The following is a 25,929-nucleotide window of genomic DNA, read 5'->3' on the forward strand; positions in this document are numbered from 1 at the left end:
CCGATTGGTGAGTTCGAAGATCTTTGACAGTCCAAAGATGGTTCTACACAGTACATTATCCGGTAATCAGGAGCCACCAAACAACAGGAATTTCTTGCACTTATTGGCGAGTGGTGAGTTAAAGAAGGGTGGGTTGGTGAACTTATATTTACATCGGGCTCAGCAAAGGACTCCACCAATGTCGCACAGGCTAAACCATTCGTCTACAGCTAGAGACAAAAGAGAAGTGATTAGAGCTGGATGTGGTTATTTCATCAGGCTAATACGTACTTCTTCCCCTCACTCCGAGTTGGGCGTCAAGGAGCAGTAATGATAGACATGGCGTTCAACAAGAGCAGGAGCAAAAGCGATCCTCGGGTTGCGAAAATAGCATAGATGTCTATATGCAGGAACAGGGCGCTGACCAAGCAAGGTTGAGGAACGCCTGGACGAAGAAAATAAAATAAAAAATAGAAATGAATACAAAAGAGGTTATGCGAACGAGCTCAGAACAGCCAGGGGAATGAACAACGAACAACACGACTACGAACAAAAAAAGTGAAAATATGCTGACGAATAGATAGTTTGTGTAAAAGAGCCCTTTCAGTGTTGGCAGGCAGATTACTTTTGCTGTTGATGTCGTTGTTGTTGTGTTTTTGAATTACTTTTGTTTTGGCATCTTTGGTCCCAATTGTTGCAAAGCTGCCTGCAATTGCCCTGATGAGGATGGGTATGGAGAAAGAAGGACCTGAATGCCACCCTCGGTAGCAGGCAGCCCTGTCTTAAGTGGTTGTGCATTTCGCGATCTTTTACAAATTGCATCACAAGCATCTTTGTGCGAGGTACAAAATCCATGCGAGCAAGTAGTCCATGCATGCGACCATTGTCACCATGCCAGAGGAAGAGGATGGTGGGAGATGGTGCGGGTATTTTCCTACAAGTCCTTAGAACTCGTCGTAGAGCGTTGTTGGTAGAACACGCGCTCAGGTCGCACCTCATCTTCGTTAGGGTTTATTCGTCTTCTGCTCTCATTTTTTTTTTGTTGCTCCTTTTCCTCTCTCCTTTCAGCGGAGCAATCTCTTTCCTCATCCGTCTCATCTTGCCCATCCCTTCCTTCCTTCATCATCCCTTTATCCACTTGTCCTCATCCTCACCTTCATATTTCACTTGTACCTGCGTAACACTAGCCCTTTCTCTTGTCGCCAGTGACGAAACCACAAAGACTTGACTGACCCATTCAATCTCTACCACCCCTTCTAGCGCACTCTCCTTCTCACTCGCTCGCTCACTCCTTCTCGACCAAACTGCATGAACACTCCCCATTCGTTTCTCGAGCTCTTATTTCCTCTCGATTACCAATTTTTTAATACTCCGTCTCACCTTGTCATCAGTACATTGCGCACTTTCTCATTCGAACCCATCATCCAATGGAAGATCAGGATCCCGTCTGTCTGGGCTGTCACAGCTCTATTGAAGAGGGCAGCGTAGTCGCCTTTGGAGAGGGACTATGGCATGTTCAATGGCAAGTAAAATGAAAGCTACAACATCAAGAACACAGGCTATTTGGCCCGAGGAGAATATGCGAAGGGTCCATTTCACTTCTGCCTTCAATTGCTGCTTGTGCATGTGTGCAGCCAGGAACACGCATTTACATACGTTTATTTTATAAGCAAATCCGACCACCCTCCTCTCTCCTCATCTCATCAGCGGCAAGTGCGCTTACAGTTGCGGGCTTTCCTCCAATTGCTTCGCGGTCTTTCTTTGTGATCGACAGAAGGAATTATTTTTTCAGCAAAAAAAGGTGTTACCAGGATGGTACCTGAATTATAAAAAAAAAAAAAAAAAATGAAACAAATTGCCAACACTAACCAAGGACGTGCTGCTCAATTTTTTTCTTTAATGCACCCCTCGTGGTACCTCTCTCCTGCACTCTTTAATGCATTCAAATCTATTCACGATGGCCTCCTCCACATCCAACTATGGTCCTGCGGATTATAAACCATCCACAACAGCTTCCGGTGCGCAAAATGCAAGCTCAGGGTCGAGTGCGACAGCAACCTGCTCTTGCTCTCAGATGGCAGCCCCATCTGTGAGCAGTGCTCGTACAGCTGCAGCTTCTGTCGGAGGCCTATCCTCGACGAGGCTATCATGACTGGTAAGAGCTTTCTCCGCGGCATTGTACTAGGCTAACGAGAAGAATTTCGCTCTTCACGTATTTATTCCACTTTTATGTTCATCCATATCATACAGGCGACGAGGCATACCATGCTGACTGTTTCCGATGCACACAATGCGACTCCAAGATCGAAGACCTGGTGTTTGCAAAGACATCACAGGGTATATACTGTATGAAATGTCATCAGGAACGCAAGGAAGCTAAACGCCAGCGAGAGCGAGAAGAGCGCGAACGCATGGAGCGCGCCGAGAGGGCAATGGAGAAATCACTGCCAACAATCCCTGAATCAGAGGTATGTGCCAACGGCGAAGGAATGTTATCTGAAACAGCATTTTTGATGACGATTGATACATCCGCCCTGGGCTTTGCTTCTCCGCGGATAAGCATCCATTCTACCTTCTGTTGCCTGTAACAGATAATATGATTCTTACCCGCTACATCCGGCCCTTTGTATCCTCTTCAGCACAAGCAGCCTCATGAATCCCAATCCCCAAGGCCAAACAGTAATCCGGCCAGCCGGTATCACCAACCAGAACCGGTCCCCGACAGACGCGCTCAACCCGACATGACACGACCTCAACAGCCCATACAGTCCAATCGCTATGGCACTAATGGCTACAATAATGCACAATCTGGGCCTACGCCTCGCTCAGATAGTCGTCCAAAGCCAAACGGTACTGGCCTTCCCTCTCTCGATGTTGGACCACCATTCCTTCCACCGCTTCTTTTCGGATTGGATGAAGCTGTAACCAGTGGATTTGATTTGGGAGACATGCTGAGCGAATCTGAAAAGGATAGCAAGGGCTCATCCCCTTCAACACCCTCGTCCAAGGATGTGGAGCTGGTCAATGGACAGGACCGCGGCTCGTACAGGTTGAGCATCGCCCGCGCAGATGCGCGTTTGAGTACATCAACTTTGACCTTAACCGAGAAGCCTAGCTTTGGAGACGGACTCAAGCCTCTCTCCTCTTCGTCTTCTTCCATGTCTGAGGTCTCGGGATCTACATCTATCACTGCTCCCAAACGCATATCTGATCGCTTCCTTAACCCGATGCCCCATTCACCAGCGACCTCCGAGCCATCAGAGGTAAGTTGAATGTTTCATGCCTTTGCACACTGACAAATATTCTGCACATCCATGTTCGGAATGGTGTATCTAATTCTTTGCATTCGTTTTATGGGATCATCGATCAGGAGAATATGAACCCAGCAGAAGCTGCTGTACTAATCCGAGAGCTGCGCGTTGAGCTGGCCAAGTATAACCCTATGAGCCCTCTGATCCATGGAACGCCCCAGCAAGAATATGGACTTTTGCACGAAAAGATTGAGAAACTGACGCAGAAACATACACAGCTTGAGAAAGCTGTACGAGACCTGTACATCGAAAAGGATTTGCTGGGAATGGATCTTGAGGCAATGAATGAGGAGCTCAGGTAAGTCGCCAGTGCCATTGGTCGCATCATCGACAGAGCGGAAATCACTGGCGGATTGGCTGACAAATCAACTTGTTTTTATCTACAGAACGAAAGAGGAGGCCATTGCAAGTAACGACCTAGACAAATTGCAGCCCTCAATGCCCCTAACTTCCAACCCTCGCATGAGCACCAGCCATGATTTCATGAAGCAAGCCTATCAGTCAGAGGTGAAGGCGCTTCAGGAGCAGAAGGAGCGTCTGCAGCGTGAGATTCAGACGTACGTCGAGCAGCGCGATGGTGTTCTTGATGAAATGCAGATCCTCAGTGTTCGCAACGCCGAGCTATCGACCATGAACAATGACATGATGAGGGAAATGTATGAGCGCAAAGACAACAAGCCAACACCTCCGGCAGCACCATCCTCAACTGCCAACGCCGGCGGGGGCTGGTTCTCCTCAGGCAAAAGGAGGCAGCGGCAGGTGAGCGGAGGCAGCCAACAGGAACTCAAGGCGCCTCAGCTGGCAGTTGCACGCAGCAGCGATTCGACCTATTCGTTCAACTCGACCAATTCGGACGATCCATTGCGTAGCATCAGGAATAAAAGGGAAGAGATCCAAGAGGACATCTTTGGCGAAGAGATCATCTCACCCAAAAAGTTCAACTGGAAGAAAGGCGCAATGAACACTCTCGGCGCGGGTGCCAGCACGGTGAAGTCGGTTGGCGCCATGTTCGGAAAGCTGATGGTCGAGGGCCCAGGCTACGGTGCCGAGGCAACTAACGGTAGGAACGGCCAGATGATGTCAGACACAGGAAGTAGCAACGGACAGATCCTCCCCCCTACAAGGTCTTTTTCCGTCAACAGCGAGACCGGCTCTATCAACGGACGCTCCACAGAGCAGCACTACTTTATCCAGTACAACTACCTCAAGCCAGTGCGGTGCGATTGCTGCGACGACAAGTTGTGGGGCCGAGAATACAGGTGTCGCGGTAAGTTATCCTGGATCTGTCTGGTGTCCATATTCGTGTGTTTCAGTACAATTTGTGGCAAATCTGACCTTTAATTTGTGATTATATAGGATGCGGGTTCCAGATTCACAGCCGGTGTACTAACGAGATCGTGCCAGCCTGCTCTGGCAAGTTGAAGGATTCAGATTCTTCGAGCCTTCGCAACTTCCCTGCCAGCGGTAGCGGCGGCAGCAGCTACGGAGCTCCACCCTCCCCGCCCGCTAAGCAGATCATGTTTGGTAACAATCTGCTGGATCAACTCGAGCTCGAGCAACGAGACATCCCTCTTGTGGTCGAGAAATGTATCGAGGCCGTAGATCAGAGAGGTCTAGATGTTGAGGGTATCTACCGTCGCTCGGGTATGGCTGCCGAAGCACGACAGCTCGTTCAGGCGTATGATGTTGGACTTTACCCTGACTTGATGGACTCCTCACTATATCAGGATATTTGCTCCATCACCTCCGTGTTGAAGCAGTACCTCCGTAGCTTGCCTGAGCCCCTTGTGCCTTACGACCTGTACACCGAATTCTTGGACGCCGTAGGCTTGCCACACAATGAGGCAAAGTTCCAAGTCTTCCACGATCTCCTGGACCGCATGCCCTATGCTCACTACCTGACGCTCAAGGTGCTGCTCGAGCATCTAAACAGAGTCACTGAGCTGGAGAGCGTAAACTTGATGCATGCCAAGAACTTGTCTGTAGTCTTTGGTCCAACACTGATGAGGAACCCAGATCCGAGCAGAGAGATCATGGACATGTCCTACAAGAACATGACTGTCGAGTTCTTGATTGTCAATACCTCGGAGTTGTTTATCAGGAGCGAGAGGCCTTCGTTCAGTAGTGCGACTAACGAAATCAACAATGGTGCAGGACAGAACGGTCAGACTGGTATTGACACAGCGTCGCCAGCATCGCCATCATCCGCTGCCGCGCCAGCAGCTGCACCTGCATCTTCGACCGCAGCACCCGCAGTCGTGCCAGTGGCAGCGGCAGCATCACCAGCGATGAATGGATCGCCGAACGGATTTACAGGTCAACGTCAAGGATCGGTCGGAAGTCTTAGCCAGAACCCAGCACCTCCTCCACGTCGTATGCCTGGCCATGTACCGTCCCCAGTGATGTCACAGGAGAATGGTATATTTACACCAGTATTACCACCCCGATCGAGCTCTGGTGACGCTATACCGACCATGGGCCATCTTCAACAACAACAACAACAACAACAACAACAGCAGCAACAACAACAACAGCAACAACAGCAACAACAACAACAACAACAACAGCAGCAACAACATTTCCATCAGCAGCAACACCAGTACCAATACCAGCAGCAATTCTATCGTCCACAGCAGTTCCAGCCGCCTCAGCATCAAACACTGCAACAGTTGAAGCAACGCGACCAGCAGCAACGTGAGCAGCAGCAGCGCGAGCGTGAACACCAGCAACGTGAACAACAACAGCGCGAGCAGCAGCAGCGCGAACAACAACAACAACAACGAGATAACGACGTTGATTTCGAGCATCAGCAGCAGCAGCAGACGTCTATCTCTGGAACCCCTCAGCAGTCTGCATCCACCAGCCCTGCACAGTCCCAGCCTCCAGCATCGACGCTGACTGCCATTGTGCAGGAACAACAGCACCAGCATGCCAACCCTGAGATCGATATGAGCAACTTCCCGTAGGGCATTCATGATATATAGATATTTGTCTTTTTTTTTTTTTTTTTTTGTTCTACCACGAAAACACCGGTCTGTACACTGTAATAATCCTTCTTGAACGTGGCGAGTGGAAAGAGAATAAAATGCGGAGTTTGGAGTGTTTACACAATACGGTTCTCAAAGGGTCCGAGCCGCGTGTAGCACGCGTCGCGTCTGTAGGCTACTACACGCTGGCAGAATGTAGGCGCGACTGGTGGCTTGTCCTGGCCAAGTGACGGTTCTCGACCAGAAGCGATGAGTCTGCAAGGAGGGAAAGTGAGTGGTGAGGAGGGAAGGGGAAAAGGGAAAAGGGAAAAGGGCGGATCTGCAGAGTGGAAAACGGCTCTCCTCAATCGCTCCTTCATCCCTCTGTTTTCTTTCCTACACGCATCAGCTCTCGTTCAATCGCCCCAGTTCCTTTTCCTACTCCACCGAGCCATCCTCATCGATAAGTCTTTACTCTTGCCTCGCTCTCCTTCAAGGAAGGATCCATAAAATAAAATTCAACTACATACATAGTCCAGAATACAAGTACTCCCTCAAGCACACTCCACTCAATTCGCTCAGCAGACCTCCAAGCACCATGGCATCCTTTATGTCGATGCAGTATGACTCGGACTCAGATTCTGCTGATGATCTTGACTTTGAACCCGCCAGCGGAGCCAGCTCAGGTTCAGGTATGAACAGCCACCCACATATCCACATATTTTAATTAGCCTTCCCGCCTTCCCTCCTTATTTTTTTTGTTCCGTTATCAAGTAATGAGGTACAGGGATGGATCCTTGAACAACAACTACAACAACAAGTTTCCCTTTTTTCCCGCTTCAACTGCTCTACTGTAGAGCGTTTTCATCCCAGGCTCCAATTTCTTGGGTTCTATGAATATCTGAGTTGAATTTTTTATATGCCCGAGCATTTTTTATTGCAGGGGCCATACATCGTCCACTCGACTTGAGGAACGTTTATTTTTTTCGAAAGAACACGTTTGCCATCGATCAAGTGCGTAACAAAAAAAAAATGCTCTTTTTGTTATTACTTCTTGCGATACCACTTTGCAGATAGCGACAGCGGACCAGATATGGATGAGACAATGGGCGATGAAATTGTCGAGGATGAAGTTATGAACGGCGATACCGTCGTAGAAGACTTGTTTGCGAAACCGGCAAAAAAGACGCGAAAGAAGGGTACTCCAGCTTCAGCAGTAACTAAAGCGGTTACACCGGATGCATCTGCTATATCTGTACCAGCAACTGCAACACCTGCAACATCTGCAACATCAACAGCAGCACCAATGCAGGACGTAGTCCCGTCAGCAGGAGTAGCAGTAAATGCAACGGCCGAGGCAGCAGCGCCAGCACCGGGGGCGCCTCTTAGCGCTAACGATGTAAGCAAAGCAAAAACACTTGCATAAAATCAAAACCGCGCAAGTTCCTTCCTCCCCTCCTTTTGTGCTACATGTAGTGTTATGCATCTGCACCTCTCTCTTTTGACGCCAAACAATTTTTCTTCTTTCACTCCACGTTTGTTTGCTGTGCTCACCACATATTACCTTCGATAAGCGTCGTGACAAAATTGATTTTTTTTTACACTCCTTTAGTCTAATGCTCCTGCTCCGGGCGAGGTCGCAAAAAAGAAGAAGGGACCGAAGAAAGGGACGAAATATAAAAAGAGGACACCGGCTGTAGCAGCGGATGGATCCAAACCAGCAGGAAAGACACCAAAGGCATCGAAGATGACGAAGAAGGCGGCGGCGGCAGCAGCAGCGGCGGCGGCAGAGGCAGAGACGGAGGCAGTTCGACAGAAGCAGGCGGAAGCTTCAGTATCAGGACGGTTTGGATTTTTGAATACCCAGGTCGATATAGGTGAGTTTTCGCCCGATTTGTGCGTTTGCTATGCGAAAATTCATGGCATTCCATTGTGCTCATGGCTAATGTGTTTTCCATCCATTTATTCATTATGAAAAAAGACCACCCATTAGAGACGTTCAAGTGGCCGTACTCACCCTTCACGCCCGAGTTCAAGTCGCAACATCAGGCGCGGAATAAGATGGCGAACGATTTGCATCAGGCCGTTCAGGAGATGACGGACAACAACAACCGAGCAACGTGGCATTTGCAAGAGCTCGATAATCAGCTACAGATAAGCCGGCAGGGCCTGAGGACGAGTTTGGATGAGATTCAGTTCCGGAAGAGCCAGCTGAGAGATATGAGTCTGCTGGCGGTCGATATTGTGAGGAAACTATCATCACCACGGCAGCGGCCACCACCGCCGCCGAGGACATTGTCATCGTCGTCATCTTCGGGTACCGCATCTGGAACGGAGTCTGCTGGAGGAGATGGAGGAGAGACAGGAGGGTATGGCTCATCGTATAAGACGACGGTGAGTCATTTGGATGGCGATCGCATGGAGGTGGATGATGTGGAGAGTGGAGAGGAGCAGTATGGGCAGATGCATGGTCAGGGTCGGGAACAACAACAATCCCAGCAGCAGCAGCAACAGAGTTTGAAGGGGCTGAATGAAGGAAATGTGAGGTCGTTTCTGGAGAAGATTCGGGAGTTGGAGCTCGCGCAGCGACATGTCGTGGTGTAAAGAGGATCCCCATAGCGCCCTTTATCTCTTTAGGTCGCTTTTATGGTCCTTTCGCGCTGATCATTTTAATCCGTTTTCATTTCTTTTATGGCGCTCCGTTTTTGCTCCTTCAAGTTGTCCTCTTCGCCTTTTCGATCTATCCCTTTTGCTTTTTTCAACTTGTTCTCAAGTTTTCTTCTTTGCTTCTCCAGCTTATCCCTTTTTGCTTCTCAAGGTTGTCCCATTCCTCAGTCCTCTTCTCCCCCTACGATTGCCACCTGCTTCTGTAAACACTGTAAAATAAAATATATATCCCCCCTCACACACGACGCATTGGCCTTCGGATGCAGTTTAACCGCAGGAGTTATGTCTTATTACTGAGAGGAAAGGGAATACGAATTCGTGACTAGACTGACAGTCCGAATGCATAGACAAAGGCAATCATGGTCTTGTTCTCGAAGCGGAAGACGGCAGAGCCTATAACATAGTATAAGATCGACCGGTTGTTGTTAAATTAAGGCCAGTTTTGATGGTATAAAGGGCATTAAAACAAAGCAGAAACATACCATCAGATTCTGCGTCCCATAAACTTGTGGAGGATATGTGCACGCCAGCTCCTACGGACTCCAAGATTGTGCTCGTAACTAGTTCGATTGAGAAAGAGAGGTACCGAGTTTAGGTTGATAGGTGGGCAGTTGTGTTCTTCAGGGGTAGATTATGCTATGTTCCTGAGTATGCATCGAAAGGCGCCTTTACCGATATACTTGAAGGTCCCTTTGAGCTGGATGAGACGCGCAATAGCTTCTTTGTAGATGGCAGCCTGCCACTCTGGGACGAGATCAGCGCGATATTCGGCATCCTTGAGGACCTTTTTCACAACCTAGAATGTCATCATAGTATAAGTAATCCATCGAGTGTTCAAAAAAGGGTTGGGTTTCCATTTATCCAATTGCTAAAGGAGGATAAGTATCCAGGAGCTGTACATACCTCCTCGAGGATGACTGTTGCTGCCTTGATGTCGAACTTTTGTTTCTATTGCCACCAAAAAAAGAATGAAGGCAAGGTATTCCAGTTGCTGCAGGTTAATACGGTTTCCCACGGACGCCATTTTTCATGCTCAGTTCTTGCTGCGATGTTGGGTGGTGTTCATACTTCATCGGGTGCCATGGCCATTGCTGTTGATGCAGCGTTGTGAAGAGAATCTGGCGTGGGAAGTTGAAGGAGGAGCGGAATCGAGATGGCGGAGGGGGAGGAAGGAAGCGGCTTCCTTTTGGCGGCCTTGGTCTTGCATAAACTGTCACGAGCAAACAAGCACTTGTTTCAATGGGCAGCCCACTCTCTCGCTCATTCTACACTCCACACCACACCACACCCGAGAGCTCAGGCACAGCCAGCTGTTACTTTTTTTCTTTTTTTGTTTTTGGTCCTTCTTTTCCCCGCAATACGCGCAAGTTCCTTGCGCAGACCCTGGGGGTCGCACGTACTCCACTCAGGAAGGAAACTTATACGCCTCCACCGAGCCATGGACCATTCCTCAGATTTCACATCGTCATATACCTCACTAGTGATCAACATCCATGTTCATCCCCATCCGCATGAATAAAAGAAATTTTTATTATCGTACAAGCTGCGCGTTTCGCCTCTCTGGCCAATTTTTTTTTAGGAATCTCTTTTTGGGGGCTGCCGATGATGATGCACAAAGGCCCAACACACATCTCTCCCTACCCACCTCCCCTCAACAGCAACAGCACACTGCAGGAACTAAGGACGGACCATAGGTATGTGTTTTTCTTGTTGTAGGGGAGCGTGCTGGAAGCGAAGAACAAGGTGGCAAGTGCGAGGGAATGTTCGAGGTTGCGTGGATGAAGACCGGGAGTAAGAGGAGGACAGAGGAATGAAAGAGAAGGACGTGGACACAAGGGGCAAGAGAAAAAGAAGAAGAAAAATGGAGAGAGAAGAGAAGAGGATGCAGCAGTGCGGGTACTTGGGAGGGATGACAGCCCAGTTCAGGCCAGCCAAGGAGGAGCAAGAGAGCGGTCCCTGCCTGCGAGGCATTGGTTGCACTCGAAAAATGAAGTAAGGAGGCACTCGCCCAAATCACTCACTGACATTGCCCCAAAACTCATCTCGGACCCGTTTGTTCATCTCGACCTCAAGTCTTCTTTGCAGCCCTGCTGGTTCCACCCTCTCTATTCCAAGACAAATACCCGTGGAGCCATGGACGCGAATTTCAACTATCAGGCAAGTCCACCTTTTCCAGGCTGTGCCCAGTCAAGGACGCTTTGGCAGTGGCAATGTTGTGTGCACGTTAGCCGGACTGAAAGGGCGCCGTCATTTTCGCTGTGCACCGCCCACCCCGTGCTGTTCTGAACGTCCTTAACTTTGTTTCACGTCGAGGCGTACCAGAATGAAACCCAGCCTCTGGGGTCCGCTCCGGACGCCATTTAAAGTTACCTCCGAACGCGTCCTACAAAATGGCAAACAAAAATCGCTGACACAATGGTGTCTTTATCATACATGTTACCATAGGCACACTTGCCTGCAAGTCAGATCCTGCTCCAACCACAACAGAGCCAGCAGCATCTTCAACAGCAGCAGCAGCAGCAGCAGCAACCACCGCCGCCACTCCCACAACAGCAGCAGCAGCAGTTGCAGATGCAGCAGGTATACTCACCGCTCCAACAGTTCCAGCAACAGGCCTTCCACACACAATCCTTTGCATCATCGCATCAGCCGCTACAGCAGATGGATCTCCACGCGGCCACCGGTTTGACGCATCAGCATCAGCTGTACCTACAACAGCAACAAACACAATACCAGTATCAGCAACAGCAACACCAACAACTGTTTCTACAACAGCATCAGCAGCAGCAGCAGACTCCGCAACCGCAAGCACAACCTCCACAACCACAACAGCAACAGCAGCAGCACAGCTTTGGATTCGCTTCGCCTCTACAGTTCAGTAATGCGACGACAATGGCGTTCAGTCAGGCATTGACGTACGATACAACGACGGCAGCAGTGCTTGGGGCCATGGATCAGTCGCACTTGACATCACCTCACCTAAGCCAGGCGCCCTTGACGTCCTCCATTTTGGGGTCGCCCCAGATCCAAGTGCAGGCACAGTCGTTGGCATTAGCACAGGCCCAGGAACTTGCTCGACAACAGCAACAGCAACAACAGCAGCAACAGGAGCTGGTGATGCAGCAGGCACAGGCACAAGCACAAGCACAAGCACAGGCGCGTGCGCAGGCACAAGCGGCAAAGACAGCACGAGCGTTACAGGCTCAGGTATTCGCTCAAGCACAGGCACACCAGGCACAGCAGGTATTAGCACAAACGCAGGCGCAAGCTCATGTCCAGTACTTGACGGCTCATACGCAGTCTATGCTACAGCAATCGATGGTAGTGTCTGCGACCCCATATACCCAGCTGCCGACACATCCTGCGCAACACCAACAGAAATTGCAGCATCAAAACCAGCCATCTGCGACACTTAATGGGGTACTCTTGTCTGAGGTCACGTCGCCAGCTACACCTATGCCTTCAAACATCAAGTCCCCTCGGCAACAGGGTGCGAGCCGTGTCAAGGGAGTGAAACTAGCCGAGGCTACCAAGAAACAGCCGGCTCAGCAACCCCTACCACAAGCAGCCCAACAGCAGACATTAACATCACTTCCGAATCAGTTGCACCAGTCGTCACAGCTGTACCAACAGCAACAACTGGGGCTCCAGCTACAAAAACCACAGCAATATATCCACAATGTACAACAGCAGCATCAACCAATCCGGCAGCAACAACAGCATCAGTTTCAAAGTCAACAACAGCATCAGCAGGCATTCTCACTAGCTCAAAAACAGACGGCAAAACAGCAATCACAGAAGCAGCACTCTACACAAAAGCCAACCAAGGCAAAAAAACCATATTACAGTGACGATTCGAATTCGGATTCTGGATCATCGAGCTCAGAGGACGGCGAGTCGTCATCGTCATCTTCGTCCGAGTCGTCATCCTCGTCTTCAGAATCTGATCAAGAGTTTAATGGGAAGACGTCCCCGCCAGCCAAGAAGCCCGCTGGGAGGAAGAAGAATGCAGCCAAAGCTGGAGGGAGCACTGCGCGGTGGGCGGTGCCTTATGACCCTGTGGTGATCCCTATGGCCAGCAGGACACTGGAAAAGATTTTGGATTGGAGGGTGAATAATGGAACAGAGGAACTTTTGATCAAGTATAAGGTACGTGAAGTAGTACGGTTGTGAGGCATTCAAAATGTGATCTGTTGCCTAGCTGCTAATATATGGATTGAACCATACTTACGATCGTAGTACTCGAGTTATCTGCATGTGGAATGGGTGCGGAGAAAACGAATCGAGGATGGCGAGCATTTAGGAAAAAATCGAGTGATGAAGTTCATGGAGAAGCGGCAACAGTACATCGACTGGGAGCCATTCAACCCGGCTTTCACCAGGGTTAGTTGGCATCCGATATTAAGGCTTCGTTATAGGAAGGTTGCTAAAGCAATCAAACTAACAATATTAATTGTCCCTGGATGTGATAGGTCGAGCGCATTGTTGATGAAGGAGAGCTAAAAACACTGGAAGGCGAAATCGAGATTTATTTCTTGGTCAAATGGTGCAATACGCCTTATGACGGTTCAACTTGGGAAAAGCGCGACGACGTCTTGGCTCTGGATCCGACGAAAGTGCACGAGTTTTATGCACGTAAGATCATCCCAGACGCCAGCGCGGCCCGACAGTTGCCCCGGCCACCACGAGGCGCGTTTCGCAGACTGCAAGAATCTCCGGCCTTTAAACACGGCAACCTGCTGCGACAGTATCAGCTGGAGGGCTTGAACTGGTTGTTGGACTGTTGGTTCAATGAGCAGTCGTGTATCATGGCAGACGAGATGGGACTCGGAAAGACGGTTCAGTCGGTGTCGTTTTTGAACGAGATACATAATACGTACCGGATTCGGGGACCGTTCTTGGTGATTGCACCGTTGTCAACGATACCGCATTGGCAACGCGAGTTTGAGGCATGGACGGATATGAATGTTGTAGTCTTCCACGGGAACTTGACGTCGCGGAATTTGATCTGCGATGCGGAGTATTATTACAAGGACGCCCAGGTATGATGATGAAGCAGGGACTTCGTGGTGCCAGCGAAGAGCATCCATGTGCTTGAAGTTCATTAGAGCTAACCGCTTACATTTTCCATGTTGACAGGGGGCGATTGTGCCGTACCTATTCAAGTTCGATGTTTTGATCACGACATATGAGATGGTATGCGTGCAATGTCTGTAGAACTTAATCGCGTCCTAACAAAAGCCTGAGGCTGACTTCATGTTCTTTTTCTGTCTACGTCTCCCTCACAGATTGTCGCAGCATCTGCACAGCTCAAACCGGTCGCGTGGAGGGCTATTATTGTCGATGAAGCACACAAATTGAAGAACTCGGTGAGTGCTGTTGGTGCGTGAAGGGTCACGATATCGCAATCTATTCCAGAGAAAAATTGAGATAGTAATACTTGTGGCCTTTGTTGATATTACCAATAGGCTTCGAAAGTATCCGAGATCTTGAAGACTTATAGTCTGGAGCACCGTGTACTGTTGACTGGAACGCCGCTTCAGAATTCTCTCGATGAACTGTTTGCGCTTCTCAATTTTCTGGAGCCTTCGCGCTTTGTGTATGTGTTCACATGCTTTCTTAAGAGCAATTTCGTATTGAAAACTTTGTTTCTAACGCTCTGAATATCCAATCTTGATTAGCAACGAGAAAGCGTTCCTGGCAGAATATGGTAACCTGAAGACTGAGGAGGAAGTGAAACGATTGCAGGAACTGCTGAAGCCCCTCATGCTGCGGCGGTTCAAAGAGGATGTTGAAAAGTCGATTCCCGTCAAAGAAGAAACGATTATTGAGGTCGAATTGACGACAACCCAGAAGGCCTACTATCGAGCCATCCTGGAGAAGAATTTTGGATTCCTAAAGAAGGGCCGCTCTGCAGGACCCAGCTTAATCAATGTGATGATGGAGTTGCGCAAGTGCTGTATCCATCCTTATCTCATCTCCGGCGCAGAGGATCGCATTGTTGCAGAAAAAAACGCTGTGACCCCGGAGGCCAAGTATCAGTGCTTGATTGAAGCATCCGGAAAGTTAGTGCTGATCGACAAACTGCTGAAGAAGCTGAAGGAGGGTGGGCACAAGGTGTTGATCTTTTCGCAGATGACCAGGTGTCTGGATCTGTTGCAGGATTATATTCGTGGACGAGGGTATGTAAATGAGCGGATCGATGGATCGATTCGCGGGGACTTGAGACAGGCGGCGATCGATCGGTTTTCGACCCAACCCGACTCGTTCATCTTTTTATTGTGTACCCGTGCAGGTGGTGTCGGCATTAACTTGACGGCGGCGGATACCGTTGTCATTTTTGACAGCGATTGGAACCCACAGAACGACCTCCAGGCGACAGCACGTTGTCATCGTATCGGACAGACCAAGCCTGTGCAGATTTATCGGCTGGTGACCCGCAACACGTACGAGAAAGAGATGTTTGACCGTGCAAGCATCAAGCTAGGACTCGATAAGGCTGTGCTGCAAAAGATGGATGTTGCCCCCAATCCAGATGATCTCTCGGATATGCCCAAGCCGCCTTCGTCCTTGAGCAAGAAAGAGGTCGAAGAATTGCTCAAGAAGGGTGCGTATGGTGCCCTTCTGGACGATGATGAGACTAGTGCCAGGTTCTGCGAGGAAGATATTGACCAGATCCTGGAGCGCCGTACTACGGTGATCAAGCACACTGGAAACGAGAAGGGATCTGTGTTTTCGAAGGCGACCTTTTCGTCAACACCCATTGGCGAGGAATTCGATGTCAATGATCCGCAGTTCTGGGACAAATGGGCAGAACGTGCGAATGTCAATATCCAAGATATCACGACTAAGGACCAGCTAATCCTGAACGCCCCACGTAGCCGTCGACAAGTCCAGCGATTTGGAAAGGAACAAGGAGATTCAGATTCTGAGGAAAAGGATTATGTCTCGGACCTGGACTTTGAGGACGAAAAGGATGAGAAGGATTCGAAAGACGGAGGCAAGAAGCGTGAGGCACCCCGGCAATGGAGCATGGCAGAACGACAGCTCTTTGAACGCAAGCTGATGATTTACGGATACGGACGCTGGGACCAGATGGGAGTGTTCTTTCCACGTCGAACCGTTAAGGATCTCAACGCTGTGGCCCACTGCATGGTGCGAGAAATCCTTCGAGGCATGTCGACAGGAGCGTCCATCTCTGCGGATGACCAGAAGCTGATCAAGGAGCTGGAGGCGATTTTGGCTGAAAGTGACATGAGTAATGGCTATGAGACACCCTCAATTGAGTATATTCCGTACGAGAAGGCGAGCAAAAAAGCGACAATCGAGTTCAGGTCGTTTCTCCTGGAGGCATCGGCGGAATACAAGGATCACATCCAGAAGAAGGGTCGCAATCTCATCCTCCGTGTGCAGCTCATCGACGCTATCCAGAAGCTTATCCCTCGGGACTGGGATCTGGCCAAGCAGATGGAGATTCCGCCAGTGTCTGGAGTACCGCCAGCACCTTGGTGGGGAGATGATCAGGATCGGGATTTGATGTTGGCGATTATTAAGTATGGGTATCTGGTGACGGAGCCCCAGTATGAGGCAGTCAGGAATGACCCCGAGTTTTCATTCTATGGCAGAAGATATGAGCTGAACGCCAAGGATTCGAAGGATGACGACGATGATGTGGACGACCATGGACGGCCATCGAAATCAAAGCAGCCTAAACAGCCCAAGCAACCTAAACAGCCGAGGGTTGTCAGCTATGGATGTAGCAACGATAGCAAAGTGTTAGTGTGGCCTTCGAAATCCGACATCGGACTCCGTTTGCGTCGTATTTTGTCCGCTCTTCAGCGCAAACACCATTTTGACGCGCGCAAGAACACACTAGTAGAAAAGGACAGGACCAAGGAAAAGCAACGACACGACCGGCAGCTGCAGCGGGAGCAGGCGGCGCAGGAGAAGAAGCATCAAAAGGAGATCGAGATCGCTTCTCGCTGGACCAAGAAGGACAAGGCAGAGTTCTACAAGACTATTGCCTCATTCGGCGTGGTTCGTCTGCGGGACAATGCAGCCTCATACTCGGATCCAGGAACACCAAATAGTTACAGCACTCAGGGCCAGAATGGTCGTTCCAAGGCGGGCTCCTTCAGCTCCCATATTCGTAAGCAAAAGCATGGATCTGTTGGCCATGATTGGAGCAGGTTCAAGGAACTGGCAGGGCTGACGAAGAAGCCGGATGAGGTGATGGAGGAGTTTTATTACGACTTTGTCAAAGTCTGCCAACAGGTCGTGGACAAGAGCAGCAGTAGCGCTCAGAATCGACAGAGTCGAGAGTCGAGTCTTTCATCCGCGCACCCGAAAGTGGAAGACGAGGAGGACAAAGAAGATAAGGATGATGGCGGAGGAGATGTCCCACCGTTGGATCGAGCCAAACGTGCACTGAAACGCATTGAGGTGATGAGCATCATTCGCGATCAGATTCTCACTAATCCAAAGGTACTTTTCCGTCTAGCCAAAGAAAGAAACATGGCTACATGTGGACACCTCGCTTTTTGATGAAGGTCTAACACATTGCCTTTTATTTCTGACTGTGAATAGGTGGATGCTCTGTTGGCTGCAGGGCGACGCTCGCCTGGATTACCGAGCTGGTGGATAACTGGGGTTCACGATCGACCGTTCCTGGAAGGTCTTGCCAAGCATGGTGTTAACCGTCAGGACTTGATTGTTGAGGACGAAGACCTGCCTTTCGCGGCCATCAGCCGACACTTTGCAGAGTTGCAAAAAGAACGACATCTCGTAAAGACCGAGACCACTGAAGACCCAAAGCACAAGAAGGAGACTGTGCAAGGATCATTGGCTGAGGTAAAACGAGAAGAGGACGCTACGCCAGCTGGATCTATCGCCAAGCCCAAGCCCACAGCCCCTGCCGAACCCGAGGAGTTTGTGTGGCTCAAGGAGGCAGTTGTGATGCGCCGGATCGAACACTTGATCGACATTGTACTGAATCCAAAGCCTGTGTCCAAAAAAAAGCGCAAGTATTATGAAGCCCAGATGGCGATGAACAGCAATAATCCGGATACAGTGAACCACCGTGGCAAGGGCAAGGCGTCATCGTCGCGCCAGGGAGGGAGCTACGAAACCGAGGTGGAACACAGCGATCGGGAAGGCGACCACGTAGCGACTCTGGAGTTTGCAGACACCAATGCTATCAAGAAAAAGAAGCTGGCTGCGGTGGTGATTGAGAAGAAATCTAGAGGAGTGGGTGCTCCCAAGAAGCAGACGTCGCCTTTGGTCACGATTTCGAAGGAGAGCAATGGGGATTACGAGGATGGTAATGCGTTGGTCAAGTCGTCTGGACTCAAGTTAACGATCAGGCTGAACAAAATTCCGAGTGTTGTCGCCGCTGCTGCGGCCAATGCGGCTGCCAATGCGGCTGCCAATGCGGCTGCCAATGCGGCGGCTTCTGGTATTAGCAACAGCACCGGAGTCAGCCGTACGAGCATTAGCAGGAAGGGCCCTGAGGTCAAGAAGGCGCCACCACCGTCAGCTAGTCTAAAGCGCGGACGCGATGGCAATGGGAAGGGCCACGCCGCAAGAAATGGCAGTAGAAGCCGCAGCAGGGGTAGGAACAGAAGTACCAGCAGTTCGAGCGGGAGTGACACGGATGAGATGATGCAGATAGCGAGCAAGCAGGTCGAGTATCTCCAGCGCAAGATCAATGAGAAGAAACGGCTCCGTGCGGTCAGTCCGAGAGGACGGTCACCGACGTCTTCATCTTCTTCGTCTACTTCGTCGTCACGGTCGTCTTCGCGGTCGTCTTCTAGAAGCAGAACCAGGAGTCGAAGCAGGAGTCGAAGCAGAGACAGGGGCAGGGGCAGAGGTAGAGCTATGAGTAAGGGTAAGAGTATGAGCATGAGCATGAGCATGAGCATGAGCAGGAGCAGGAGCAGGAGTAGGAGTAGAAGCCGTGGCAGGGGCAGGGGCAGGGACAGGGGTAGGTCGCGCTCTAGGTCGTATTCTCGAGGCAGGTCGAATGCCTCTTCTTCGCGGTCGCGGCGGTCGGCGTCGTCTAGGTCGTCGTCCCATAGATCCTACTCAGACTAAACTTCGTGTTTGCTTTTTGACCGTTGTGCTGTACTTGCTCTCATTAAAAAAGGATCCTTTTATCCTACTGATTTGATTGTACGCGTTTGTACCAGCATTCATTGTTACTATGATATATGCTCTTTTGGAAGCGATGAAAGAAATAAGGAGTTGTAGTTGCCGTCGGAGTCTTTGCCCATCGACATCGTTTGTAAAGGCAACGTGAAATAGGGACCCCTGTCAATACAGCAGAAATGAATGTCAATTTGAAAGTCTTCGAGATGGCATAGATCGATCGAAAGATATACTACAAGCGTCGTCGCAGTTGATCCAGAGGCATACCAGATCCTAACGCTGTAGGATTTCCAGACTGGACGACCCGGCGCGCAAGGGGATCGCCCAGAACGTGATGGAACTCTACGCAACATTGACTTGCTCAAGGGCCCAGGGTCACCGCCGCAGTGGACAGTACATCACTATCAAGGTATCATACGGAGTAACAACTGGTTTTTTTTATAACAATCTGTCTCTCGAGTCAATTGACTCTGTGAATCTATCATCGCCAGTTGTTACAGATCTGCCCCGTAATAGTTAACGACTTCGCCTCCGACGCAAGAAGTGAGCGCTATATAACCTGAAAAGACGAAACTGTATGCCAGGATGCGTTAGCCAATCACACCTTCAGTTCATTCAGAACATTCTTCTTCGCCAAACTGGCAGAAGCAGCAATCGACCCGAGGGGTTCGAAACCACCCCTCCGCACCCGTTATTTTTTTCTTTTCTGCTTTGCCTCCTTCTCATGTGTGATTGTCAAAAGTGCTTCGCCTTCAAAAATCTTATTTTTGGTTGATTCGCGACAGTGGTACAGAATAAGGTTCTAGAAAAGTGTGGATGAATTTTTTCCTTTTGGGCAATCCCCTCCTGTCACCACAACACGTCAGACACTATGACTAGTGGAGGATAACATAGGCTGGCCTCCTCTCTTGTTATCCCACATAGGTCGAGATATGGCTTCTCTATATTTCTATCTCATAAAGACATACCAAGGGAGCCAGTGCCAAAGGACAATTCGATGATTTCCGGTCGTAGTATAAAGTACCCCTTGGATAATTGACCACTTCAGCCACATGTATCGCCCACAGTGCACAGACTTATCTCAAGCAGTGCGCTCATATCTCACTTTACTTATCAGCCTGACTTGGTCGTCCACCCCTCATCCATGTTCCCTAAAAACTATCCCCCTCCTTTCTCAATCGCACCCTTTGTCTTTTCTCTTCCAGCTCCAATTTTCTCTCCAGGTTCCTCAGTCTTAACTCCTCAAGCTCATACTCCTCTCTCCGGATTCTCAGCTGGAGCAGCTCCACCTCCTGATCAGGCTTCTCTCGCTCCAAGTTAAGTCTGGCCTCGTCCACCAAGCATTCCCGTTCCATCCGTATGCGCAGAATTTCATTTATATCAGCGGACTGTTGACGCATAAGATCCACAAGCAGCCCCACATCACCAAAGGCGTCGTCAATCTCACGCGGGGCGGTGGCTTTAGGAGCAGATTTAGGGGCGGATATAGCGTTGGTCCTTGGACTTCATGGCGGAGAGGCTTTCGTTGGAATGACGAGTTGATTTTCTCTGTGTTTAGCTTGCCGGCATTGAACAGGGTGAGAAAGTAGCGACAATGGCTGATGGTCTCCTCACCCAATGTTGGGCCGTCAAGTGTGTTTGTCGTTGCCAGTCGTGCCGTAGCGTTTCGCGTAGTCGTTAAAGATCCTGTACATATTCTCGATTTTTGTTTTTCAATTGGTTTTCTACCAGTGACACCGCGAAACGCTTGCTGTAATCCTCGGCGATATCTGTGTAAAGATCACCTCTGTTTTGTAAGTTCGCCTCTAGCTGTTAAGATACGCCAATTATCGGGAAGTGCCATCTATTCAGCAATGAATGCCTCGTGTTCTGCAGTGAAGACGAATGGTTGCGCCCTTCCCGTGCGGTTAGTTTGTTGGGAGCTTGGTGCTGGCGAAGGCGACTGTCATTTACGGGGGCGCTGAAGACGAGGACGGATCGGAGAAGGCCGCTTTTCGGGAGTTCAAGGGCGTAGAGGAGGATGATATATCGAGAAACCTTTAAGCCTTATTTTGCGTTCACTGATGCGTAGAGCTGCTCAGTCCAGCTCAGCTCAAGTCTCAGTATAAGATCTGATATGAGAGGATGAGGATTCCACAGCTGGCATCTCTTTCTGGTCGACTATTTATATCGTGGACTACTCACTCGTCGTACTTTTCTCTAATGGGAATGAATACAGGAGGAAGCATTATCGAATCCACATCTATTGCAATTCAATTTTTCGCGACATCCGCATAGTTCGCTCCACACAAGTAGATGCATGCTGCTTTGTTCTATTCCAACGACCTGATGGCACGCGACCCTGTTAATGAAGCTGAAGGTATAGTGTATAGCGCGGACACGAGTGTCTGGTTGACCAACGCGCGTTATGGCTCGAAAGACAAGCACGTCGTGCTCTAATGCAATTGATATAACCCATTCCGGGAGAAAAGTTGCTTTGAAATAAGTAAGGTAGGTTGATTCCCGGCTGAACTTGGTTTTTTTGTGGAAGTGGAGATGAGTTGCTTCATAGTGCTCATGGGGAGGCTGCGATCATGGAGGGGCGGCGGCATCAGTCAATTTTTATTGTCCTTTTGGTGGCAACCTGTAAGCACTCCTTATTTTTCATTCCTCCTTGTCATCTCATCGTCGAATCACCCTCCATCTCTCACTTTTCCATCGCTCGCTTCCAAGCACTCAGTACTTCAGCCACGCTATGCTCGAATGTGTATATGACATCGACTTTTGGAAGACCCTCGTCCTACCAGGCAACTTTACACAGGACCAGATCCCAGACCTCTCCTCAAAAGTAGCCATTGTCACTGGTGCGAATACTGGACTCGGATACGAAACCGCCCTTGCCCTGGCATCCCATGGCGCACACGTCTTCCTCGCCTGTCGCAACAAAGCCAAAGTCCTTGAGGCAATTGAGCGCTTAGAGCGGGAGCTGGCCGAGACCGCGCCGCATATTTGGCCAAAACTCGATTTTTTATACTTGGATCTGTCCGACCTGCGGTCTGTGGTCCGATCAGCCAGAGAATTTTTATCCAAGGGTCTCCAGCTCCATATCCTAGTGAACAATGCCGGCTTGGGACTATCGCCACCAAAGCTAAGCAAGGACGGGATCGAACTGGTCTTTGCAGTCAATCATATGGGGTAAAGCTATCCGAACTTGTCCCCCTTTTCGCCCCAGCAATATTTATCCTCGCAATCATGGGACGGACCAAACAAACAAACAGGCCTTTGTAATTATGATCGGCAATCGTTATCATGCATCCCGCATTTGCACGCTTGCATTTATTGGAGGGTCACACAGTGACGCCGTTTACAGTTTGTTCTCGCGTGGATCATTGCGTAACTAACGCCATGTCTTTGTTTCTCTCCCATACGGAACCCTAGTCACTTTCTTCTTACTCAATTGCTTCTCCCCAAGCTCATCGAGTCGCAACCATCCAGGATTGTATCCGTCAGGTAAAGGAAAAATGCACATGATTATAATACGGAGCAGTGAAATTTTAAGATAGTCATGATGAGGCCATGCTCAGAAGACTTAGCAGTGTTTATTTCAATGTCACTCGCATTATGTAGTTCGGCAGCGCACGAGTTGAATTTACCGCTAGGAGGCATACAATTTGGAAAGCTTAGCCAACCCGACGCGGAGTCGCCTCTTGTCAACTACAACCGGTCCAAACTCGCCAACATTCTCTATGTAAAGGCACTTGCACGTCGACTGGCTAGCGCAGGTCATGACAGAGTCTTTGTAAATGCAGTCAATCCAGGATACTGTGTCACAGGGATCGACGGCGAAGCAGAATCGACCGTGGGAGAAGTGGTCTCGAAGGTCCTGTCTACAACAAGGGAATGGTTTGGACGGAAACCTGAAGACGGGGCTCTGACACAACTGTATTGTGCAGCAAGTCCGGAAATCGAGGAAAAAATGTTATCAGGACGCTATTTCGTTCCAGACGGACATGAGCTTCGCCCAGGTACTTATTCCGCATTCACTATATCTGTCTTTCTTAGCATTACAGTGTGTGTGTTGCTACAATCGCCAATGATCATTGGCCACTGACCATCAGGAGGGTCTTCTTTTGTGTGTTTGAATAGGGCCATACGCGATGAACAAGGAGCTACAGGAAAGGCTGTATAGATATTCAGAAGACTACATGGTCAAGCGTGGGCTACTGAGCGTATAGCGGCGTGATCTCGTCTTGTTGCTGCATAGAAATATCTTATAGACAAAGCCCTCAATATAGACCGGGTTCTTGATATAGTACGCGCCTTGTGGCCCATCGAGATAAGGGCCTGCACATCGTTAGCCCATGTCCAGAATGTGCTAAATATACGGGCTGGGTCCCGGGAAAACCACAGCAGCCACAGGTTGGAGGACGTAATGGATATATATACCCGCAAATAAGGAAGGCAAGGAAAGCAAGGAAGGCGGTCCATTTGGAGTTTTGGGCAGACAGAGAGAAGCACTGGTGCGAGCAGTGGCACTGGCCCGGGTCTTGTGGCCCGTCCTCTCCTTATTTGTGCTAAGCGCGAACTTTAATCCTGCGATCGTAGATAGACAGTCCAGAATAGGAGTGATTTGCCCCAGTTCGCGTTTTGGGCTCGACGGATTTTTGTTTTTCAACTAATACGACCTATTCATGCGGCCAATGACGAAAGCGTGGATGGAACCAGAAGCGATTAGGCCCCTCGAATGGGCCCATCATCCGAGCGGGAGTGAGGCAATTATTTCCGTTCACTCCCTCGCCACTGTCCTTGCCTACGTATAAAAGCCCTCAACCCTGCCCTCCTCAGCTTCATCATTCCATTCTCCAACTCGCTCTTCACTTCCCACCCCTCCCCTGCCTCTCTCACTCTCTCCCACACCACACCCAAGAAAGCACATCCACCATGTTCGGATTCGAAAGCCACCACGATGAGGTCTACAACGAGACATCCAACAAGTCCTCCTGGTCCCACGAACTCATTGCAGGCGCCGCTGCCTTCGAAGCCATGAAGTCTGTTGAAAATGGCTCGACCGACAAGCACCAGTTGACCAAGGAGGCCTTTGCTGCCATTGCCGGCGCTGAAGCCGACAGGCTGATTGAGACCAAGGGCCTTGACTATATGGACAAAGAGAAAGCCAAGCGACAAGCCCGGGCGAACGCCGAGCGCATCTACGACGAGAAGTACGCTTAGTCGACCAGGCAGCAACAGCGGCGGCGATAGCAGTAGCAGTAGCTATCAAAATCAATATCGCCTCTGTCATGGACAATCCACCTGCGATATACTTGTAAATAAAAAAAAAAAAAAAAAAAAAAAAAAAACAGCAGCATCGAGGCAACTGTGCTTCTAGGTCCTTTTCAGCCGCATCGTTCTGAAGTGTACTGAACAATCGTTCATCCTCTACCTTGTCAGATTCGTTGGACTATGAAAGAAAGAGACGCCTGCAAATTGGCGAAAATCTCTGGTCTTGTTCCCTCTACGCGACAGTGCCTCTTACGTAGCTGTTCACTGGGGCTCTATTGCTCATGGGAAAACAGCACTGAACCTAAACTGGTTATGGGTCCAGCAAAGTTGTTTCGCAGTCATGGAATCGCGGTGCTCTGTCACGGATTCGTGGCTGATAGTCTCCTCACGCACCCCCACCACCTTTCCTTCTCCCTTCCCTTCATTCTTCGCTTATTTCACTCTACACAGACAGCAGCCATGGCGCCCCCAAAGCTCACTCTTTACAAATGCAGATACTGCCCCTACGCAGCCCGTGCGGTCCTCGCCATGGCCGAGACGCAACAGGAGCACGAGGCTGTCGAAATTGACATCACAGTTCCCCGTCCTGACTGGTACCTCAAGGACATCAACCCGTACGGCCAAGTCCCCTCGCTCAAGATCGACGACAACCACATTATTCTCGAGTCCCTCATTGTCGCAGAGTACATTGCTGACCTCCATCCCGAGGTTGGGTAAGTGCTACCCCATGTACCCAGAAAAAAATGAAATAGTTTCGATCTATTTGTTCAAGTGCTAACACGAGCTTCTTTTATTGGTTCAGACTGCTCCCTGCGGACCCATTGCAGCGTGCCCAGGCCCGCTACCTGATCCATCACTGGGGTGCACGTACCCAGGCCGCGATCCACAGGGCGACCATCACCCTCGACCCTGTTGAGGCCGCAAAGCTCCGTCAGGAGGTCATTGTCGAGCTCGAGAAGGTCGATGTGCTCCTCCAGAACGCAGTTCGCAGCCCTTCTCGGGAGCATGGGCCTTTCTTCTTGGGATCGAAATTTACCTTCGCGGACCTCGCTATCGCACCCCTGCTGGCCCGCTTCTTCTTGGTCACGGCCTACCAAAACGATATCACCTATGACGAATTCGAGGAGACCCTGCAAGAGAACCCCAAGTTGAAGAGGTTCCTGGAATGGCGCGATGCTGCTGTGAGCAGACCTAGCGTTCAAGCGGCTACGCCTGAAAGGAATTCATCAAGGGCTTTTACCGCAAGTTCCTTCCCAAGGCTGAATAAAGGGTATGGTGTCAATTGTATATGTAACTACAAAATAAATGCTGGGATTCAAAAACACTTTTCTATTCGTTTTATGTCTTTATGTCTGTTTAATAAATGCCCAAAGCTGCCATCTGGGCGTGTCCTCTATTGTCGCCCCTCTCGATAATAATGTGCCGTGGACTCTGCTGCAGCCAGTCTCGCGCCACGGGCCTACACGGGAACGTGGAGCAGTTATATAGAATCCGTTCCAGAGCCGGGAATGCATGGTATAGGTATTTCACTTGATCGAGCCCCAGGACCCCCCATTTGCTGATGAGGTAGATACGGCGTATCATACCCTGTTTGGAGCCAC

At 49.9% G+C, this 25,929-nt stretch overlaps 7 protein-coding genes across 7 annotated transcripts; 6 read left to right on the plus strand and 1 right to left on the minus strand.

The window, feature by feature from the left end:
* The first annotated feature begins 1,035 nt into the window (after nt 1–1,035).
* On the plus strand, nt 1,036–6,268 carry BC939DRAFT_289312 (uncharacterized protein). Its single transcript, XM_051551280.1, has 7 exons — nt 1,036–1,501; nt 1,992–2,134; nt 2,230–2,447; nt 2,619–3,242; nt 3,350–3,588; nt 3,677–4,557; nt 4,647–6,268. Exons 1-7 carry the CDS (start codon nt 1,407–1,409, stop codon nt 6,254–6,256), a joined length of 3,810 nt encoding a protein of 1,269 aa, XP_051408552.1. The 5' UTR covers nt 1,036–1,406; the 3' UTR covers nt 6,257–6,268.
* A 313-nt stretch (nt 6,269–6,581) lies between these two features.
* On the plus strand, nt 6,582–8,860 carry BC939DRAFT_531886 (uncharacterized protein; the record flags this gene model as incomplete). The annotated part of the gene is made up of 4 exons (XM_051561638.1): nt 6,582–6,948; nt 7,330–7,655; nt 7,869–8,133; nt 8,238–8,860. Exons 1-4 carry the CDS (start codon nt 6,855–6,857, stop codon nt 8,858–8,860), a joined length of 1,308 nt encoding a protein of 435 aa, XP_051408553.1. The 5' UTR covers nt 6,582–6,854.
* Nucleotides 8,861–9,245: 385 nt separating this feature from the next.
* On the minus strand, nt 9,246–10,012 carry BC939DRAFT_506421 (Tctex-1; the record flags this gene model as incomplete). Its single annotated transcript, XM_051560781.1, has 5 exons — nt 9,246–9,316; nt 9,406–9,483; nt 9,596–9,719; nt 9,827–9,871; nt 9,992–10,012. The coding sequence occupies 5 exons, from the start codon at nt 10,010–10,012 to the stop codon at nt 9,246–9,248; spliced, it is 339 nt and encodes a 112-aa protein (XP_051408554.1).
* Nucleotides 10,013–11,129: 1,117 nt separating this feature from the next.
* Nucleotides 11,130–19,047, plus strand: BC939DRAFT_289471 (SNF2 family N-terminal domain-containing protein). The gene is made up of 8 exons (XM_051551281.1): nt 11,130–13,072; nt 13,163–13,306; nt 13,396–13,965; nt 14,063–14,119; nt 14,212–14,292; nt 14,392–14,522; nt 14,605–17,407; nt 17,510–19,047. The coding sequence occupies exons 1-8, from the start codon at nt 11,495–11,497 to the stop codon at nt 19,013–19,015; spliced, it is 6,870 nt and encodes a 2,289-aa protein (XP_051408555.1). The 5' UTR covers nt 11,130–11,494; the 3' UTR covers nt 19,016–19,047.
* A 2,756-nt stretch (nt 19,048–21,803) lies between these two features.
* Nucleotides 21,804–23,283, plus strand: BC939DRAFT_506423 (uncharacterized protein; the record flags this gene model as incomplete). Its single annotated transcript, XM_051560782.1, has 4 exons — nt 21,804–22,243; nt 22,487–22,558; nt 22,676–23,073; nt 23,195–23,283. The coding sequence occupies 4 exons, from the start codon at nt 21,804–21,806 to the stop codon at nt 23,281–23,283; spliced, it is 999 nt and encodes a 332-aa protein (XP_051408556.1).
* A 557-nt stretch (nt 23,284–23,840) lies between these two features.
* On the plus strand, nt 23,841–24,387 carry BC939DRAFT_462512 (uncharacterized protein). Its single transcript, XM_051557137.1, has one exon. It carries the CDS (start codon nt 23,990–23,992, stop codon nt 24,275–24,277), a length of 288 nt encoding a protein of 95 aa, XP_051408557.1. The 5' UTR covers nt 23,841–23,989; the 3' UTR covers nt 24,278–24,387.
* A 400-nt stretch (nt 24,388–24,787) lies between these two features.
* Nucleotides 24,788–25,595, plus strand: BC939DRAFT_480237 (thioredoxin-like protein; the record flags this gene model as incomplete). Its single annotated transcript, XM_051558920.1, has 3 exons — nt 24,788–25,041; nt 25,131–25,509; nt 25,548–25,595. The coding sequence occupies 3 exons, from the start codon at nt 24,788–24,790 to the stop codon at nt 25,593–25,595; spliced, it is 681 nt and encodes a 226-aa protein (XP_051408558.1).
* Between the last annotated feature and the right edge of the window lie 334 nt (nt 25,596–25,929).

Source organism: Gamsiella multidivaricata (genome assembly GCF_025024155.1).
Source record: "Gamsiella multidivaricata strain RSA 2152 chromosome Unknown BC939scaffold_72, whole genome shotgun sequence".
Taxonomy (NCBI): domain Eukaryota; kingdom Fungi; phylum Mortierellomycota; class Mortierellomycetes; order Mortierellales; family Mortierellaceae; genus Gamsiella; species Gamsiella multidivaricata.

What these genes read in the sequence shown, in the direction of transcription:
- BC939DRAFT_289471 (XM_051551281.1), top strand. Translation starts at nt 11,495, where the DNA reads ATGCAGCAGGTATACTCACCGCTCCAACAGTTCCAGCAACAGGCCTTC. An exon ending in ATTATTACAAGGACGCCCAG is followed by an intron (nt 13,966 to 14,062) that starts GTATGATGATGA and finishes CCATGTTGACAG; the next exon opens with GGGGCGATTGTGCCGTACCT. An exon ending in TGATCACGACATATGAGATG is followed by an intron (nt 14,120 to 14,211) that starts GTATGCGTGCAA and finishes TCTCCCTCACAG; the next exon opens with ATTGTCGCAGCATCTGCACA.
- BC939DRAFT_462512 (XM_051557137.1), top strand. Translation starts at nt 23,990, where the DNA reads ATGTTCGGATTCGAAAGCCACCACGATGAGGTCTACAACGAGACATCC.
- BC939DRAFT_289312 (XM_051551280.1), top strand. Translation starts at nt 1,407, where the DNA reads ATGGAAGATCAGGATCCCGTCTGTCTGGGCTGTCACAGCTCTATTGAA. An exon ending in CAACAATCCCTGAATCAGAG is followed by an intron (nt 2,448 to 2,618) that starts GTATGTGCCAAC and finishes TATCCTCTTCAG; the next exon opens with CACAAGCAGCCTCATGAATC. An exon ending in CCGAGAATACAGGTGTCGCG is followed by an intron (nt 4,558 to 4,646) that starts GTAAGTTATCCT and finishes GTGATTATATAG; the next exon opens with GATGCGGGTTCCAGATTCAC.